Below are 19574 nucleotides of genomic sequence, written 5' to 3'. Positions count from 1 at the left end.
GCAGATGATAGAGTGGGAGAGGCACTGTCAAGAAATTTTAATGAAAATAAGAAAAAATTTTGGAGTGAGTTAAACAAATTAAGAAAGCCTAGGGAACGTATGGATTTGTCAGTTAAAAACAGAGTAGGGGAGTTAGTAGATGGGGAGAGGGAGGTATTAGGTAGATAGCAAGAATATTTTGAGGAACTTTTAAATGTTGAGGAAGAAAGTGAGGCGGTAATTTCATGCACTGGCCAGGGAGGTATACCATCTTTTAGGAGTGAAGAAGAGCAGAATGTAAGTGTGGGGGAGGTACGTGAGCCATTACGTAGAATGAAACTGATGGGATCATGACAGAAATGTTAAAAGCAGGGGGGGATATAGTGTTGGAGTGGTTGGTACTTTTGTTTAATAAATGTATGAAAGAGGGGAAGTTACCTAGGGATTGGCAGAGAGCATGTATAGTCCCTTTATATAAAGGGAAGGGAGACAAAAGAGATTGTAAAAATTATAGAGGAATAAGTTTATTGAGCATACCAGGAAAAGTGTACGGTAGGGTTAATTATTGAAAGAATTAGAGGCAAGACAGAATGTAGGATTGCGGATGAGCAAGGAGGTTTCAGAGTGGGTAGGGGATGTGTAGAGCAAGTGTTTACATTGAAGCATATATGTGAACAGTATTTAGATAAATGTAGGGAAGTTTTTATTGCATTTATGGATTTAGAAAAGGCATATGATAGTGGATAGGGGAGCAATGTGGCAGATGTTACAGGTATATAAAGAGTTTTTATGAGGATAGTGAGGCTCAGGTTAGGGTGTGTAGAAGAGAGGGAGACTACTTCCCGGTAAAAGTAGGTCTTAGACAGGGATGTATAATGTCGCCATGGTTGTTTAATATATTTATAGATGGGGTTGTAAAAGAAGTAAATGCTAGGGTGTTCGGGAGAGAGGTGTGATTAAATTACGGGGAATCAAATACAAAATGGGAATTGACACAGTTACTTTTTGCTGATGATACTATGCTTATGGGAGATTCTAAAGAAAAATTGCAAAGGTTAGTGGTTGAGTTTGGGAGTGTGTGTAAAGGTAGAAAGTTGAAAGTGAACATAGAAAAGAGTAAGGTGATGAGGGTATCAAATGATTTAGATAAAGAAAAATTGGATATCAAATTGGGGAGGAGGAGTATGGAAGAAGTGAATGTTTTCAGATACTTTGGAGTTAACGTGTCGGTGGATGGATTTATGAAGGATGAGGTTAATCATAGAATTGAAAAAAGGTGAGTGGTGCGTTGAGGTATATGTGGAGTCGAAAAATGTTATCTATGGAGGCAAAGAAGGGAATGTATGAAAGTATAGTAGTACCAACACTCTTATATGGGTGTGATGCTTGGGTTGTGAATGCAGCAGCGAGGAGGCGGTTGGAGGCAGTGGAGATGTCCTGTCTAAGGGCAATGTGTGGTGTAAGTATTATGCAAAAAATTCGGAGTGTGGAAATTAGGAGAAGGTGTGGAGTTAATAAAAGTATTAGTCAGAGGGCTGAAGAGGGGTTGTTGAGGTGGTTTGGTCATTTAGAGAGAATGGATCAAAGTAGAATGACATGGAGAGCATTTAAATCTGTAGGAGAAGGAAGGTGGGGTAGGGGTCATCCTTGAAAAGGTTGGAAGGAAGGGGTAAGGGAGGTTTTGTGGGCGAGGGGCTTGGACTTCCAGCAGGCGTGCATGAGCGTGTTCGATAGGAGTGAATGGAGACGAATGGTATTTGGGACTTGATGATCTGTTAGTGTGAGCAGGGTAATATTTAGTGAAGGGTTTCAGGGAAACCGGTTATTTTTATATAGCCAGACTTAAGTCCTGGAAATGGGAAGTACAATGCCTGCACTCTAAAGGAGGGGTTTTGGGATATTAGCAGTTTGGAGGGATATGTTGTGTATCTTTATATGTATATGCTTCTAAACTGTTGTGTTCTGAGCACCTCTGCAAAAACATTAATTATGTGTGAGTGAGGTGAAAGTGTTGAATGGTGAAAGTATTTTCTTTTGGGGGATTTTCTTTCTTTTTGGGTCACCCTACCTCGGTGGGAGACGACCGACTTGTTAAAAAAAAAAAAAATTGTGCTAGAGTCGGTATGACATATTTTTTGTCAATTTCGCTTATGACCACGGTTGACAAAGGTGCTGTTTAATTAATCTTGTGTCAGTTTAGGAATGTTGTATGGCAGCTCAGAGTACAGTAACAATTGTTTAATAGGCAATTTTTTAAAGAGCATGTCAAAAAATTATAGAACAGTACAATAGGCGCTCCTCAAACCAAGACTATTGCTGCAAGACCCAAGAGTTAATAAATTGAGGCAATAGTTTTTCTTCACCTTGAGATATGAAGGGCTCTTGATCCAAGGAATTAGAGCTTTTCCCTTTCCTTGGATCAAACCTGATTATCTCCTCTTCCCTAGGCAGTGTTTGATGCAGGTTTAGCACTTCCCCCATGAATATAATAGAGACATGTCATGGTCTCCTGCAGGTAACATGACTGAGGGTAGCATGATGGGGGTTGAGAGGGAGGAATATGTGGAGGTGGAGCATGATTATTCTTACCAGCGGGACGACCGCACCTTTCACATGACGAAGGGAGAGATCTTGATGCTCCTCAAGCGCTCCACTGCTGAATGGTGGCAGGTTGGTTATTCGCTTATTGTTCTCCCTCTCCCTCTCTCTCTTCCCCTGAATACTGTAGTTAATAGTTTTGCTCCTAGATGTAGTAGTATCTTGCTCTCTACTGAGTTAACTTTTTCAAGAATGTAATTTGTTTCTAAATTACTTTGTAGGTAGACAGATGTTTGCTTTACTTTATAATAACTGAGAATGCACTATATTGTATACATATATACTGTATGTGTGTGTATAATATGTTCATTTATACAATGGGCATGTACATAATACTTATTGCTTTGGTATTTGCAAAACTAGACTTCCATTATTTTGTGATGTATTGCAAGTAAACATACATGGAGACACTTACAATAAAATACCATTTGTTTCTTTATGCAGTATAAATAATGTAGTTTACATGTAATAAAACATTGGTAGAGACAAAAAAAAAGGCCACTAATTATACAGTACATTTTGGGCAAACTAATCATAATGCTTAACCCTTTCAGGGTCAAGAGGCCCTCTCCTAAAATTGTTCTCAGGGTTGAAAATTTTTCAGAAATTTTTTTTTTTCTTATGAAATGATAGAGAATCTTTTCCCAATCATAATGACACTAAAAGTATGAAATTTGATGGAAAGCTTACAGAATTATGCTCTTGCGAAGTTAGCAGTCTCGACGATGTTTATGCATCGGCGATTTCACCAACTTTGAGCCCTATTTTCGGCCAATTCATGTGTACTAGTCGACAAAAATCATATTTATTTCACTAGAACTCCATTTTTTCTATCGAATGAGTACAAGAAACCACCCATTTACCAATTTCAGCTATCCAATAAAGTGGTCAGAAATTGGCAATTTTGCCAATTTCACACAAATTTCAGAAGATGCCAATTTTCAAATAGGGTCCAGAATAAACAAGACAGACATTCCTGGCACTAAAATAACAAGTTCTCTGTTCGTTAGTCATGTCCCCAGGCCCCTCTTATATTTCTTTTGCTTTCCACTTTGAATTTTTATTCTTACAAAAAATAGAAGATTTTCTGTTATGCAGACTACTGCATTAGTGTAGAAATGGTATAAATAATATCAGCGCACTTGTGAAAGAATATTAGACTCGCCAGTTGATGTTCATTGGACGCTTGGCATGATTTGTTTACTTTTGAAATTTGGTAAAAATCTAACATTTCTGCTACTTTGAGCTCAATTTCAAGGTGCTTTTCATTGTGAAACCAATCGAAATCATCTCAATTTCTGTAATATGTCTTCCATTCTATAAAATGAGACCAAGAAAACTAGAATACAACCATAAATACCATACGAAAATGCAGTGCAAAGTTGCTGTTTTAATCCAAAAACACGGTCAGTTTTTTTTTTCTCATTACGCGCTGTGTGCTGCAGGATTTTTTTTTATACTGCGCACACCGACCACATAGACCTATTCTTTCATATGTAGGCCTACCAGCTTTCTCTTGCTAGATTTGAAGGTGCTAGAATTTAGGCGTTCTAGTACGTCAATAACCTTGGTGCATAAGCCGTACTAGTACATCGAAAACCCTGAAAGGGTTAAATGTTATTTAAGATCTAGACATAAACTATTAAGTAGGACTTCTTATGCAGTTAATTACAATCACAAGTACAGTAAGAAAAGTAGCTTATGAACAGATGGTCAGTTACAAAAGAATTGCATAGTATTTCAAACCGAGTCATTGCTCTGTTTTGGGGAGTGATTGAATAGAGATTGCAAAGATAAAGCAAGTTACTTAGTTTCAATAGAAATACTGTACAATAATAATTACCATTACTGTTTTATCATATACAGTACATAGTGCAGTATACAGAATTATCACTGAAAATTATTATAGCATTTAATATTTATTCTCTCTTAGACTCTCAAATTGTATTATACTTACAATCCCATCTAAGCCTCAAATTAGTGATATTAATGTATTATTATTACAGTAAGTAGTGTAATCCTAACTTTAGTTTCCCTTGAAAGGCTCTGCATATCCATAAAAATTTACAGTATTTCATTTACTTAATTTTGTAACAAATTTGTATTTTTTTCCTCAACAAACTGACTGTATCCCACTGAGGCAGGGTAACCTGAAAAGAAAAATGAAAATTTCTTTTTAAATTTAGTAATTTATACAGGAGAAGGGGTTACTAGCCCCTCCCTCCTATCATTTTAGTCGCTTTTTATGACACGCATGGCTTACAGAGGAATAATTCTTTTCCACTTCCACTATTACATGTGAATTATTGTATCTAATATTACTGTAATTTAGAAGAGAGTCCTTTACTGGTGCAAGTCCAAGTTAAAGGCTAGAAGTTAGGGCAAGGTGATGTCATTCTATGCATAGTACTAATACAATGTAGTATGATCTTCCTCTGTGCTGGTCTCTGTATATAGTTGACTGTTCTGATAATTAATCTGCCCATTATGATTTATTTGTGGGTTTTGGTGCTTAGTAGGTATGCATAGAAGTGCTTGAATGAACCAAATTACCAATAAAATCAATATGAATATTCAGACATTGGCAAATCCTGACCAGTTTGGAGACTTTGGGAATTACTATGGTGTATATTAATTAAAACAATTTTTGCAGGTAATCAGACAAGGAGAACAACGACCCTTCTTTGCTCCTGTGCAGTATATTCGAGTAACAGCTGTGCCCCATGAACAAATGAAACAGTTTATCAAAAAGGGAAGAGAGCAACAAAAGCTGCAATTTGAGCAAATTTCAGATGAAATAATTCCAGCTAACAAGCCACAGGGCCTACCATTGCTGCCATCAACCTATGTAGACGTTCTGTCCTCTAAAAGTCCAGTTACTAGTCCAGTCACCAGTCAGTGTTACATGGCTGCAGTAGAACCAACCAGAATAATATCAGAGAGGAGAGATCAGTATCTTAGCAGACCTCAAGGATTTTCTTCCTTTAAAAGTGATTTCCCTAAAGGGTTGCCCTACAGAAGTAACAGCAGCAACAATGAGTTGCCGTCTCCAAACTCTCGAGGTCATGCACACAGTGGACAGGAGTCTTCATCCTCTCACACATCAAAATCAAGCCTGAATGATGACAGCATGGAGTCGCTGAAGTATCTCCATTCTAAAAACCAGGTGATAAAGGCATCTTCACATGACGAATTAATGTGTGGAGATCGAAGTCAATCTACTTTAGATATTAGTCAACCTCGAGCAGCTAGCAATGAGGAATTGGATGGTCATTATAATAGTAGAGATTATTTATTTAAGAGTAATCAACTAAGCTATCGTCATAGATCCAACTCTGTGGATTTTAGAATATTTCAGAAAGAATTATCGTTTGGTGAAATGAAACAAGGATCTTTAGATAAAAGTCGTAAACCAAGACTGTCAAAAGATACAGGTAACAGACGTAGATCATGGGCAGTTGAGGAGCTAAGTGCCTCAGAGAATTTTCGTCCTTCTCTAAGAAGAGGGGAGACTGTGGATGCAGCTATTGTCTTGGATGTGCCTCCTAAACTGCCACCGAAGCAAAGGAAACATAGATTTGAAACGTACAATTCCAGCTCAGAAAATATTGGTATATTAGAGGGACCAATAGATATAAAGTTACAAGAGGTTAAATTAAGTCAGTCTGCAAGTTCAGCAGTGACAAATGGGAGTAACCAGAGTAAATCCTATGAAATGGGACACACTAGCCAAACTTCTGATCCACTCATAGTTTCAGAAAATGAGGAAAAATATTCGCTTTGTCATCAGGAGTCTCAGGACTTGAAAGACCCTCCTATTGCATTACCAAGGAAGATTTTACCCTCTCAGATTTCTTCATTTGAAAGAAAAGAGGAAGATAAGGAAAACAACAAAGGGATGAAAGTTGGAATTTCAGCATCTTTAAGTTTAGGGGATACCTTTCATAGAGAGGGAAATAGCAGTCAGGTTAAGAAAAGTTCAAGTCAGAGCAGTTTAAATAGTACATCTGTCAATGTGGGTGGAGGTATTCTGACTAGGGGTGGTAGTTTGTCAAAAGGAAATCATGCACCAAAAATTTCCAATAATACTGAATCAGTTCAAAAAGTTCCTGGTTCTCCAGATTTGTTAAGGAAAGGTGGTAGCACTCCAAATTCTACCAGGAAAGACTGTGGTACTCCTGATTCTCTTAGAAAAAACTATGGGTCTTCAGGAAAGGTGTCAGGGATAAGGGAAACATGGCGAAGTTTCAAGCAGAAAAGTGAGAAACGAGAAAGTAAGAAAGAGGAAGAGAAGGAGAATGAAGCTGTCAAAATGTCTTCCAGAGACACCCCAACACCTGATTCTTCTCGTGGCAGGAAAATAACGCAGGTATGTTAGTAAATTGACTAATATTTTTCTAGTTTTGCTGATTCCTGGAGGTGAGAAGTACAATGTCTGCATTTTAAAGGAGGGTTTTGGGATATTGGCTGTGTGGTGTGACATCTAAATGGTCATATCTGAGCACCTCTGCAAAGACAGTGATTATGTGTGAATCACTGTCTTTGCAGAGGTGCCCAGATGTGACAGTTTAGATATCACTCCAAACAGCCAATATCCCAAACCCCTCCTTTAAAGTGCAGGTGTTATACTTCCCACCTCCAAAACTCAAGCCCAGCTAACTGATTTCCCTGAATCCCTTCACAAAATATTACCCTGCTTGTCAGGTCTCAAAAAATATTCGTCTCCATTCACTCCTATTTAACATGCTTACGGACGCTTGCTGGAAGGCCAAGCCCCTCACCCACAAAACCACCTTTACCCCCTCCCTCCAACCTTTTTGAGGACAACTCCTACCCCGCCTTCTTTCCCTTACAGATTTACACGCTTTCCAAGTCATTCTACTTTGTTCCATTCTCTCTAAATGACCAAACCACCTCAACCCCTCTTCAGCCCTCCGACTAATACTTTTAGTAACTCCACACCTTCTCCTAATTTCCACACTCTGAATTCTCTGCATAATATTTACCCCACACATTGCCCTTAGACTTGACATCACTGCCTCCAGCCTCCTCTTCCATACTCCCTCCAATCTGATATCCAATTTTTCTTTACCTAACTCATTTGATACCCTTATCACCTTATGCTTATCTATGTTCACTTTCAACTTTCTTCCTTTACACACCCTTTGCAGTCTGCCAGTTCGTACATACCATCCCTGCCTGCTTTTAACACTTTTGTCTTGATTACAACAATACCAGCTGCTTGACCTTTCATTTTACCCCCTACCTCGCTCTCCTTCCACAGTCACAACTGGCTGTTCTTCACCTCTAATGGTTATTTTAACTCCCTGCTCAATGCATGACGTCATTCTCACTCTTTCTTCACCAGCATTTAACAGCTCCTCGAAATATTCCCTCCATGTACTCATTTCCTTCTTTCCATCTAATAACTCTCCTCTTGTTTTTAAATGTTAAATCCATTCATTTCTAGATTTTCTTAACTTATTAATCTCACTCCAAAACTTGTTCTTAATCTAAACAAAATTTTAGTGACCTATTCAGTCAGTGTGCAGTGTTAATAATAATAATAATAAGAATAATAAAATAATGCTGAGGTGGTTTGGTCATTTAGAAAGAATGGAACAAAGTAGAATGACTTGGAGAGCATATAAACCTGTAGGGGAAGGAAGGCAGGGTAGGGGTCGTCCTCAAAAAGGTTGGAGGGAGGGGGAGGTTTTGTGGGCGAGGGCCTTGGACTTTCAGCAAGTATGCTTGAGCTTGTTAGATAGGAATGAATAGAGAGGAATGGTTTTTGGAACCTGACAAGCTGTTGGAGTGTGAGCAGGGTAATATTTTGTGAAAGGATTCAGGGAAACCGATTAGCCTGACTTGAGTCCTGGAAATGGGAAGTAGAATGCCTGCACTTTAACCCCCAATCCTGAGGTGTCTCCTGGTGTCGCAAAATTTAAAAAAAAAAATATTTTTTCTTATGAAATGATAGAGAATCTTTTCCCGATTGTAATGACACCAAAAAAACGAAATTTGATGGAAAACTGACGGAATTATGCTCTCGCGAAGTTAGCGACCTCGGTGCTGTTTACAAATCGGCGATTTCGCCCATTTTGAGCCCTATTTTCGGCTAATTCCTTTGTTCCAGTCGCCCAAACTCATAGCTATTTCTTTAGAACTCCATTTTTTCTATCGATTGAGTACAAGAAACTGCCCATTTACCGATTTCAACTACCTAATAATGTGGTCAGATTTGCAATTTGGCCAATTTCACGAAAACTAAAAAATATGACAATTTCAAAATAAGGTCCAGTATGAACAATGCAGACATTCCTGGCTCTCAAATAACATTTTTTGTTCATCAGTCACGTCTCCAGGCCCCTCTGATATTACTCTTGCTTTCTATTTTGAATTTTTATTCAAACAAAAAATAGAAGACTTACTATTATGCAGACTATTGCAATACTGTAATAATTGTATAAATAACATCAACCCATTCATGACTGCATATTAGAATGGCTAGTTGGACATTTATTGGACAATGGCATCATTTGTTTACTTTTGAACATTGGCAAAAATCAAACATTTCCCCTACTTTGAGCTCCATTTCTAGGTTTTTTTTATAGTAAAATCAATCAAAATCACCTCTATTTCTATAAGATGTTATCCATTCTATCAAATGAGACCAAGAAAACGAGAATACAACCATAAATACTATACGAAAATAGACCACAAAGTCGGCGTTTTAATTAAAAAAAACGGTCTGAGTTTTTTTTTTCTCATTATGCACTGTGTGCTCTAGGATTTTTTTTTATATGGTGCACACTGACCACACAGACCCATTCTCTCACATGTGGGCCTACCAGTTTTCTCCTGCTTGATTTGAAGCCGCTAGAATTTATGAGTATATATACGTCAAACACGGTACCTCGTAAGACGTATATATACGACCGCGACAGTCAAAGGGTTAAAGGAGGGGTTTGGGATATTGGCAGTTTGGAGGGACTTCTAAACTGTCGTATCTGAGTGCTTCAGCAGACATTGATCATGGACGAGTGATGGTGAAAGTGTTGAATGATAATGAAATTATTTTTCTTTTTGGGTCACCCTACCTCGGTGAGAGATGGCCAATGTACTACTACTACTATTACTACTACTACTATTACTACTACTACTATTACTACTACTACTATTACTACTACTACTATTACTACTACTACTATTACTACTACTACTATTACTACTACTACTACTATTACTACTACTATTACTACTATTACTACTACTACTATTACTACTACTACTATTACTACTACTACTATTACTACTACTACTATTACTACTACTACTACTACTACTACTACTATTACTACTACTACTACTAATACTACTACTACTACTATTACTACTACTACAATTACTACTATTACTACTACTACTGTTATTACTATTACTACTATTACTACTACTACTATTACTACTGTTACTACTACTACTGTTACTACTACTGTTACTACTACTACTGTTACTATTACTACTATTACTACTACTATTACTGCTACTATTACTGCTATCACTACTACTATTACTGCAACTATTACTACTGCTACTATTACTGCTGCTATTACTACTACTACTATTACTACTATTACTATTACTACTACTATTACTATTACTACTACTATTATTACTATTACTACTACTACTACTACTACTATTACTACTGCTACTATTACTACTGCTACTATTACTACTAGTACTACCACTATTACTGCTACTACTATTACTGCTACTACTACTATTACTGCTACTGCTATTACTGCTATTACTACTACTACTATTACTACTAGTACTATTACTAATATTGCTATTACTACTATTATTACTATTACTCTTACTACTATTACTATTATTACTATTACTACTATATTACTACTACTACTATTACTACTATTACTATTTTTACTACTGCTGCTACTGCTACTACTACTACTGCTGCTACTGTTACTACTGTTACTAATACTATTACTACTAGTACTATTACTACTAGTAGTTACTATTACTGTTACTACTACTACTATTACTATTACTATTACTACTACTATTACTACTATTACTATTACTACTACTATTACTATTACTACTACTACTACTACTATTACTATTACTACTATTACTACTACTACTGCTGCTACTATTGTGACTACAAATGAAGTCTTTTCAGACACCCCCTTCACCACAGTCAAGCCCTCAAAGAATAGTATTTGATGACTGGGGTGAATATGTTGATGAGGCTTCGAAGAGACCATTCTATTTCAACACAAGAACCCGTGAAAAGCGATGGAAACCTCCACGTAAAGGAATACATTCAGTTGCCATTCCAGAGGTGAGCTTTGTGCACTCAGTATTAATTGTATTTTGATATGAGAAGACCTCAAATTATCAATGCATACTATTTTGGCTGTATAACTTTGTGATAAAAAATAAACCAGTAAAGTAAAATTCAAAATGCTGCATATTTGCTCTCTAGCATTTTTATATACATTAGTACATACTTGTGATGAAGTGAGAGTGAAAAAACCTGTGAATGTATGTATGCACATACAATTTGTATCAGTGGTTGGGTTTGTGATAGAAGATGAACCATAGAATTAATTGGAATTGGGGAAGGGGTTGTATTGAGGCATCTGTGGAAGAAGGAAGTTTATCTATGGATGCAAAAAATGGAATGTAAAAAGGTACAGTAGTACTGGCACTTACTTTAAATGAGTTTGAAGCAAGAAAGTTAGAGATAGTGGAGATACAATTTTTGAGAGTGATGTGTTATATGAATATTGTGCAGAGAATGCAGAGCTTAGAAATTGAAAGATGATGTGGGGTCACTGAAAATATAATACAGAGGGCTGTGGAGGAGTTGTTGGGGTGGTTTGGACTTGTATAGGATGACAAGTGTGTGTTTGAATTTGGAACATAAGAAAGGAGGAACACTGCAGCAGGCTTTTTGGCCCATACTAGGCAGGTCCTTCACAATCCATCCCACTAACAAAATATTTGCCCAACCCAATTTTCAATGCTACCCAAGAAATAAGCTTTGATAATTCTATTTACTCTAGGTAATAGGTTTTTAGACAGTAACCGCCCAGGGAGGTACTACCGTCCTGCCAAGTGACTGTAAAATGGAAACCTGTAATTGTTTTACATGATGGTAGGATTGCTGGTGTCTTTTTATTCTGTCTCATACACATGTAAGAATTCAGGTACATCTTGCTACTTCTACTTACACTTAGGTCACACTACACATACATGTGCAAGCATATATATACACACCCCTCTGGGTTTTCTTCTATTTTCTTTCTAGTTCTTGTTCTTGTTTATTTCCTCTTACCTCCATGGGGAAGTGGAACAGAATTCTTCCTCCTTAAGCCATGCGTGTTGTAAGAGGCGACTAAAATGCCGTGAGCAACGGGCTAGTAACCTCTTCTCCTGTATATATTACTAAATGCAAAATGATACTTTTGTTTTTCCTTTTGGGCCACCCCGCCTCGGTGGGATACGGCCGGTGTGTTGAAAGAAGAAGAATTCTGTTTACTCGTGTGCAAGTCCCACTCAAATCCAACTCCTCACCCATGTATTTATCCAACCTAAATTTGAAATACCCAAGGTTTTAGCTTCCATAACCCTACTAGGTAGACTGTTCCACTCATCAACTACCCTATTACCAAACCAGTACTTTCTTATATTCTTTCGAAATCTAAATTTATCTAATTTTACTCCATTATTGCTGGTTCTCTCTTGGAGAGAGATCCTCAAGACCTTATTTATATCCCCTTTGTTAATACCCATCTTCCACTTGTACACCTAGATCATGTCTCCCCTCATTCTTCGTCTTACAAGTGAATGTAATTTAAGGGACCTCAATCTTTCTTCATATGGAAGATTTCTAATGCTGTGAATTAGTTTTGTCATTCTTTGCTGAATGTTTTCTAACAAATTAATATCCATTCTGTAATATGGAGACCAGAACTGAGCTGTGTAATATATGTGAGGCTTAATAATGATATATAAAGCTGTAGTATAACCTCTGGACTTCTGTTGCTTACACTTCTTGATACAAATCCCAGTAATCTATTTACCTTATTACGTACACTTAGCCATTGCTGTCTTGGCTTATTAAGGTTGCTGCTCACCATAACCCCCAAGTCCTTTTTGCAATCTGTATGGCTAAGTTTTTTGTTATTTAAATTATAAGTGCTAGGGTTATGGACACTCCCGAGTTTCAGAATCTTGCATTTATCTACATTGAACTGCATCTGCCACTTTCCTGACCATGAATTGAGTTTGTCTAAATCCTCCTGAAGTTAAGTGACATCTATGTTCGAATCAATTATCCTACCTAACTTCGTGTCATCGGTAAATTTGCTCATATCACTAGTAATTCCCTCATCAAGGTTGTTGATATATACAGTGGACCCTTGGGTAACGGCATTAATCTGTTCCAAAGAACTCGCCTTTAACCGATTTGGATGTTAGCCGAATTAATTTTCCCCATAAGAAATAATGGAAATCCAATTAATACGTTCCAGGCTCCCAAAAGTATGAAACAAAATAATTTTTTTTACATGAAATATACATTTCCCTACACAGAAAACAATGAGACATGCACAATAAACAATACTGAAATGACACTTACCTTTATTGTGGACTTACTGATGAGTGATGAGACAGGAGGGGAGGAGAGGATGTAGGTGTACTATTGTTTGGAAGGGGAATCCCCTTCCATAAAGACTTCAGGTAACAAGTCCTTTTCTGGGGTTACCTCCCTTCTTTGTTTTTTAATGCCACTAGGACCAGCTTGAGAGTCACTGGACCCCTGTTGCACAAAATATTTGTCCAGAGAGCTCTGGACAAATATTTTGTGCAACAGGAGTCTAAGATTTCCCTAAAATGGAACACAAGAGTGCCATTGTACATGTTGCCAATATGGCTTGCAACAGCTGTCAGGATAATTTTCATCCATAAAGGTTTGCCCTTCAACCCACTTTGCACAAATGTCCTTAATCTTTGACAAAGGCAACTTCCTCACTCTCTCTTCCTCTTCCTCTGAAGCACATTCCTGAGCTGTGATCTGTTGCTGTTGCACCTGAAGCTCTTGCAGCTCTGTATTGATTAACCCTTCATCGTCGTCCTTCACCAACTCTTCCACATCCTCGCCACTAACTTCCAACCCCATGGACTTCCCCAGTGCCACAATAGATTCCACAACTGGCATAGGCTCCTCAGGGTTAGCCCCAAACCCTTCAAAATCCCTCTCTTATACACATTCTGGCCACAATTTTCTCCAAGCAGAGTTCAAAATCCTGCAAGTCACTTCTTCCCAAGCCTTACCTATAAGGTTTATGCAACTGAGGATACTGAAGTGATCTTTCCAAAACTCTCTTAGGGTCATTCAGTGTCTGAGGTCACTTCAAAGCACTTTTGAAGCACTGCTTTGGTGTACAGTTTTTTGAAGTTTGAAATGACCTGCTGGTCCATGGGCTGGAGGAGAGGAGTGGTATTAGGAGGCAAAAACTTTGAAGCACAACTCCCCCACAATTTGCTCTTGCAAGTCGTGAGGATGAGCAGGAGCATTGTCCATTACCAGGAGGCACTTGAGTGACAATTTATTTTCCAGGAGGTATTTTTTCACAGTAGGGAGAAGCACTTCATAAAACCAGTCAAGGAAAATGTCCTTAGTGACCCATGCCTTACTGTTTGCTCTCCACATCACACACAATTTAGTCTAAATGACATATTTTTTCTTAAACACGCTGGGAGTTTGAGTGATGCACGAGTAAAGGCTTCACTTTGCAGTCACCTCTAGCATTACTACAAGACATGAGAGTTAGCCTGTCTTTCATAGGCTTGTGCCCTGGGAGTGCCTTTTCCTCCTGAGTAATGTAGGTCCTGTTTGGCATTTTCTTCCAAGACAGGCCTGTTTCGTCATAGTTGAACATTTGTTGGGGTTTTAATTTTTCACCTATGTACCCCTTAAAGTCCTGCACATATTTTTCAACCACTTTTTTGTCAGAACTAGCAGCCTCACCATGCCTTATCACACTGTTTATGCCTTAAATTCACTAACATCAGCACTAGTTTCAGGCATTTTCTTCATTAGATCATCATGCAACTAGCTCGCCTTTTCACATATTATTGACCGAGAAACACTATCTCCTGATAATTGTTTCTCATTGATCCACACCAACGACAGTCTCTCCACATCTTCGAGTATTTGCGATCTCTGTTTTGTAAGCATACTTGCACCTTTTGTAGCAACAGCTTCCTTGATTGCCTTTTTGTTGGCCAAGATAGTAGTGATTGTTGAATGGGGTTTGTTGTATAACCTGGCCAACTTGGAGACACGCACTCCACTTTCATACTTTGCGATTATCTCTCTCTTTAATTCAATATTATTTCTCACCCTTTTTACCACAGGGCTGGCACTAGAAGCTTTCTTTGGGCCCATGGTGGCTTATTTAGCAGTTAGAAGCACTAAAAACTCTGGAATAATACAAAATGTGTTGCATGTACACGTGGAATCGTCCTGACTGGCTTGTAAACAATGGCACACTAACTGAAGGCTGGGCAGCTCAGGCTCTCAGGCTGTACAGACAGGCGGACACGTTCGTGAGGCTCAGGTTAGGGTGTGTAGAAGAGAGGGAGACTACTTCCCGGTAAAAGTAGGACTTAGACAGGGATGTGTAATGTCACCATGGTTGTTTAATATATTTATAGATGGGGTGTAAAAGAAGTAAATGCTAGGGTGTTTGGGAGAGGGGTGGGATGAAATTATGGGAAATCAGATACAAAATGGGAATTGACACAGTTACTTTCTGCTGATGATACTGCGCTTATGGGAGATTCAAAAGAAAAATTGCAAAGGTTAGTAGACGAGTTTGGAAGTGTGTAAAGGTAGAAAGTTGAAAGTGAAAATAGAAAAGAGTAAGGTGATGAGGGTATCAAATGATTTAGATAAAGGAAAATTGGATATCAAATTGGGGAGGAGTATGGAAGAAGTGAATGTTTTCAGATATTTGGGAGTTGACGTGTCAGTGGATGGATTTATGAAAGATGAGGTTAATCATAGAATTGATGAAGGAAAAAAGGCAAGTAGTGTGATGAGGTATATGTGGAGACAAAACACATTATCTATGGTGGCAAAGAAGGAAATGTATGAAAGTACAGTATAGTAGTACCAACACACTTATATGGGTGTGAAGCTTGGATTGTAAGTGCTGCAGCGAGGATGCGGTTGGAGGCAGTGGAGATGTCCTGTCTAAGGGCAATGTATGGTGTGAGCATTATTCAGAAAATTCGGAGTGTGGAAATTAGGAGAAGGTGTTATTTTTTTTATTTTTATTATCACACTGGCCGATTCCCACCAAGGCAGGGTGGCCCGAAAAAGAAAAACTTTCACCATCATTCACTCCATCACTGTCTTGCCAGAAGGGTGCTTTACACTACAGTTTTTAAACTGCAACATTAACACCCCTCCTTCAGAGTGCAGGCACTGTACTTCCCATCTCCAGGACTCAAGTCCGGCCTGCCGGTTTCCCTGAATCCCTTCATAAATGTTACTTTGCTCACACTCCAACAGCACGTCAAGTATTAAAAACCATTTGTCTCCATTCACTCCTATCAAACACGCTCACGCATGCCTGCTGGAAGTCCAAGCCCCTCGCACACAAAACCTTCTTTACCCCCTCCCTCCAACCCTTCCTAGGCCGACCCCTACCCCGCCTTCCTTCCACTACAGACTGATACACTCTTGAAGTCATTCTGTTTCGCTCCATTCTCTCTACATGTCCGAACCACCTCAACAACCCTTCCTCAGCCCTCTGGACAACAGTTTTGGTAATCCCGCACCTCCTCCTAACTTCCAAACTACGAATTCTCTGCATTATATTCACACCACACATTGCCCTCAGACATGACATCTCCACTGCCTCCAGCCTTCTCCTCGCTGCAACATTCATCACCCACGCTTCACACCCATATAAGAGCGTTGGTAAAACTATACTCTCATACATTCCCCTCTTTGCCTCCAAGGACAAAGTTCTTTGTCTCCACAGACTCCTAAGTGCACCACTCACTCTTTTTCCCTCATCAATTCTATGATTCACCTCATCTTTCATAGACCCATCCGCTGACACGTCCACTCCCAAATATCTGAATACGTTCACCTCCTCCATACTCTCTCCCTCCAATCTGATATTCAATCTTTCATCACCTAATCTTTTTGTTATCCTCATAACCTTACTCTTTCCTGTATTCACCTTTAATTTTCTTCTTTTGCACACCCTACCAAATTCATCCACCAATCTCTGCAGCTTCTCTTCAGAATCTCCCAAGGTGTGGAGTTAATAAAAGTATTAGAGGGCTGAAGTGGGGTTGTTGAGGTGGTTTGGTCATTTAGAGAGAATGGATCAAAGTAGAATGACATGGAGAGCGTATAAATCTGTAGGGAAAGGAAGGCGGGGTAGGGGTCATCCTCAAAAAGGTTGGAGGGAGGGGGTAAAGGAGGTTTTGTGGGCAAGGGGCTTGGACTTCCAGCAAGCGTGCATGAGCGTGTTAGATAGGAGTGAATGGAGATGAGTGGTATTTAGGACCTGATGAGCTGTTGGAGTGGGAGCAGGGTAATATTTAGTGAAGGGACTCAGAGAAACCAGTTATTTTTATATAGCCGGACTTGAGTCCTGGAAATGGGAAGAACAATGCCTTCACTTGAAAGGAGGGGTTTGGGATATTGGCAGTTTGGAGAGATATGTTGTGTATCTTTATACGTATATGCTTCTAAACTGTTGTATTCTGAGCACCTCTGCAAAAACAGTGATTGTGTGAGTGAGGTGAAAGTGTTGATTGATGAAAGTATTTTCTTTTGGGGGATTTTCTTTCTTTTTGGGTCACCCTGCCTCGGTGGGAGATGGCCGACTTGTTGGAAAAAAAAAATTAATCTGTTCCAGACACCCAAAAATATTAACAAAAAATACATTTTTTTTTTGAAGATTAGTTACAGTTTTATATACACAAAATAATGAGAACTAAATAAAATAAATACATGAACAATTAAATTACTGTTACATACCTTTATTGAAAACTTTCGTTGGCTTATGGAAGATAGGGAGGAGGAGGAGAGAGGGAGTTGGGGGGTTATTGTTTGGAAGGGGAATCCCTCTCCATAAGGATTTAAGGTAACAAGTCTCTTTCTGGGCTTCTCTTCTTTGTCTTTTAATGCCACTAGGACCAGCTTGAGAGTCACTGGACCCCTGTTGCCTAAAATAACTGTCCAGAGTGCTCTGTTTCTTTCATCTTTAATATTTCCCTGAAATGGGACAAAGTTTTGTCACAGACCATGTTGCAGAGATGGCTTGTTTCATCTTGGTCAGGGTGATACTTTTCAACAAAACTTTGCAACTCATTCCACTTTGCACACATGTCCTTAATCACTGAAGAAGGCACCTTTTCCCCTCTCTTTCTCTTCCTCTGTAGCAATTTCAACAGCTGCAGTCTGTTTCTGTTCCAGTCAAGGGTCTTGCAGCTCTTCAGTGGTTAGCTCTTCCTTTTGGTCCTCCACCAACTCTTCCACATCCTCGCCACCCATATCCAACCGCATGGTCTTCCCCAGTGCCACAGTAGATTGCACAGCAGGCATAAGGTCCTCAGGATCAGCCCCAAACCCTTCAAAATCCCTCTCTTGGACACAATCTGGCCACAATTTTCTCCAAGCAGAGTTCAAAGTCCTGGAAATCACTCCCTGCCAAGCCTTTCCTATAAGGCTTATGCAGTGGAGGATACTAAAGTGATTCCTCCAGAACTCTCTTAGGGTCAGATGAGTGTCCGAGGTCACTTCAAAGCACCTTTGAAACACTGCTTTGGTGTACAGAGTTTTGACGTTAGAAATGATCTACTGGTCCATGGGCTGGATGAGAGGAGTGGTGTTAGAAGGCAAGAACTTCACTGTTATAAAATGGAAGTCCCTAAACAATTGGTCTTCCAAGTCTGGAGGATGAGCAGGAGCATCCTGCTCATCCTCCACTTTAGGAGGCACTAAAGTGGCACTTTCTTTTCCAGGAGGTGTTTTTTCACATTGGGGCCAAACACATAATTGACCTACTCTTTGAAAATGTGCCTTGTGACCCATGCTTTATTATTAGCTTTCCACATCACACACAATCTATTCTTGACGACATTGTTTTTCTTGAACACACTGGGATTTTCAGAGTGATACACTAGTGTTAGCACAGAACAAAAAAGTAGGCCCATCTTTCATAGGCTTATGTCCTGGCAGTGCTTTTTCCCCCTGCATAATGTAGATCCTCTTTGGCATTTTCTTCCAAAAGAGGCCTGTTTCATCACAATTGAGCACTTATTGGGAGTGGAATCCTTCAGCCTCTACGTACCCCTTGAATTCCTGCACTAATTTTTCAGCTGCACATTTGTCAGAACTTGCAGCCTCCCCATGCCTTACCACACTGTGTATGCCACTATGCTTCTTAAATATCTCAAACCAGCCTTTGCTGGCCCTAAATTCACTAACAGCAGCACTTTTTTTTTTTTTTCAACAAAGCGACTATATCCCACCAAGGCAGGGTGGCCAAAAAAGAAAAATGAAAGTTTCTCTTTTTAAATTTAGTAATTTATACAAGAGAAGGGGTTACTAGCCCTTTGGCCCCGGCATTTTAGTCGCCTCTTAGAACACGCATGCCTTACGGAGAAAGAATTCTGTTCCACGTCCCCATGGAGATAAGAGGAAATAAACAAAAACAAGAACAAGAACTAGAAAGAAAATAGCAGAAAACCCAGAGGGGTGTGTATATATATGCTTGTAGATGTATGTGTTGTGTGACCTAAGTGTAAGTAGAAGTAGCAAGACATACCTGAAATCTTGCATGTTTATGAGACAGAAAAAAGGACACCAGCAATCTTACCATCATGTAAAACAATTACAGGCTTTCGTTTTACACTCACTTGGC

General features: G+C 39.0%; 1 protein-coding gene across 4 annotated transcripts in view; it reads left to right on the top strand.

Annotated features, from left to right (window-relative positions):
- Nucleotides 1-19574, top strand: part of LOC128698737 (uncharacterized) — a 110235-nt gene that overhangs the window by 14461 nt on the left and 76200 nt on the right. For 3 of the 4 annotated variants that reach the window (XM_070097753.1, XM_070097752.1, XM_070097754.1), the window contains exons 2-4: nt 2495-2649; nt 5231-6946; nt 10790-10951. In XM_070097753.1, coding sequence (XP_069953854.1) covers nt 2495-2649; nt 5231-6946; nt 10790-10951 — 2033 coding nt within the window. The remainder of the gene's footprint in view (nt 1-2494; nt 2650-5230; nt 6947-10789; nt 10952-19574) is intronic. The other variant, XM_070097755.1, reaches the window with a different exon arrangement.

This window comes from Cherax quadricarinatus, chromosome 59 (assembly GCF_038502225.1).
Source record: "Cherax quadricarinatus isolate ZL_2023a chromosome 59, ASM3850222v1, whole genome shotgun sequence".
Classification (NCBI taxonomy): domain Eukaryota; kingdom Metazoa; phylum Arthropoda; class Malacostraca; order Decapoda; family Parastacidae; genus Cherax; species Cherax quadricarinatus.
Note: the sequence above shows the minus strand (reverse complement) of the source record. Positions and strands in the feature narration are given on the sequence as shown.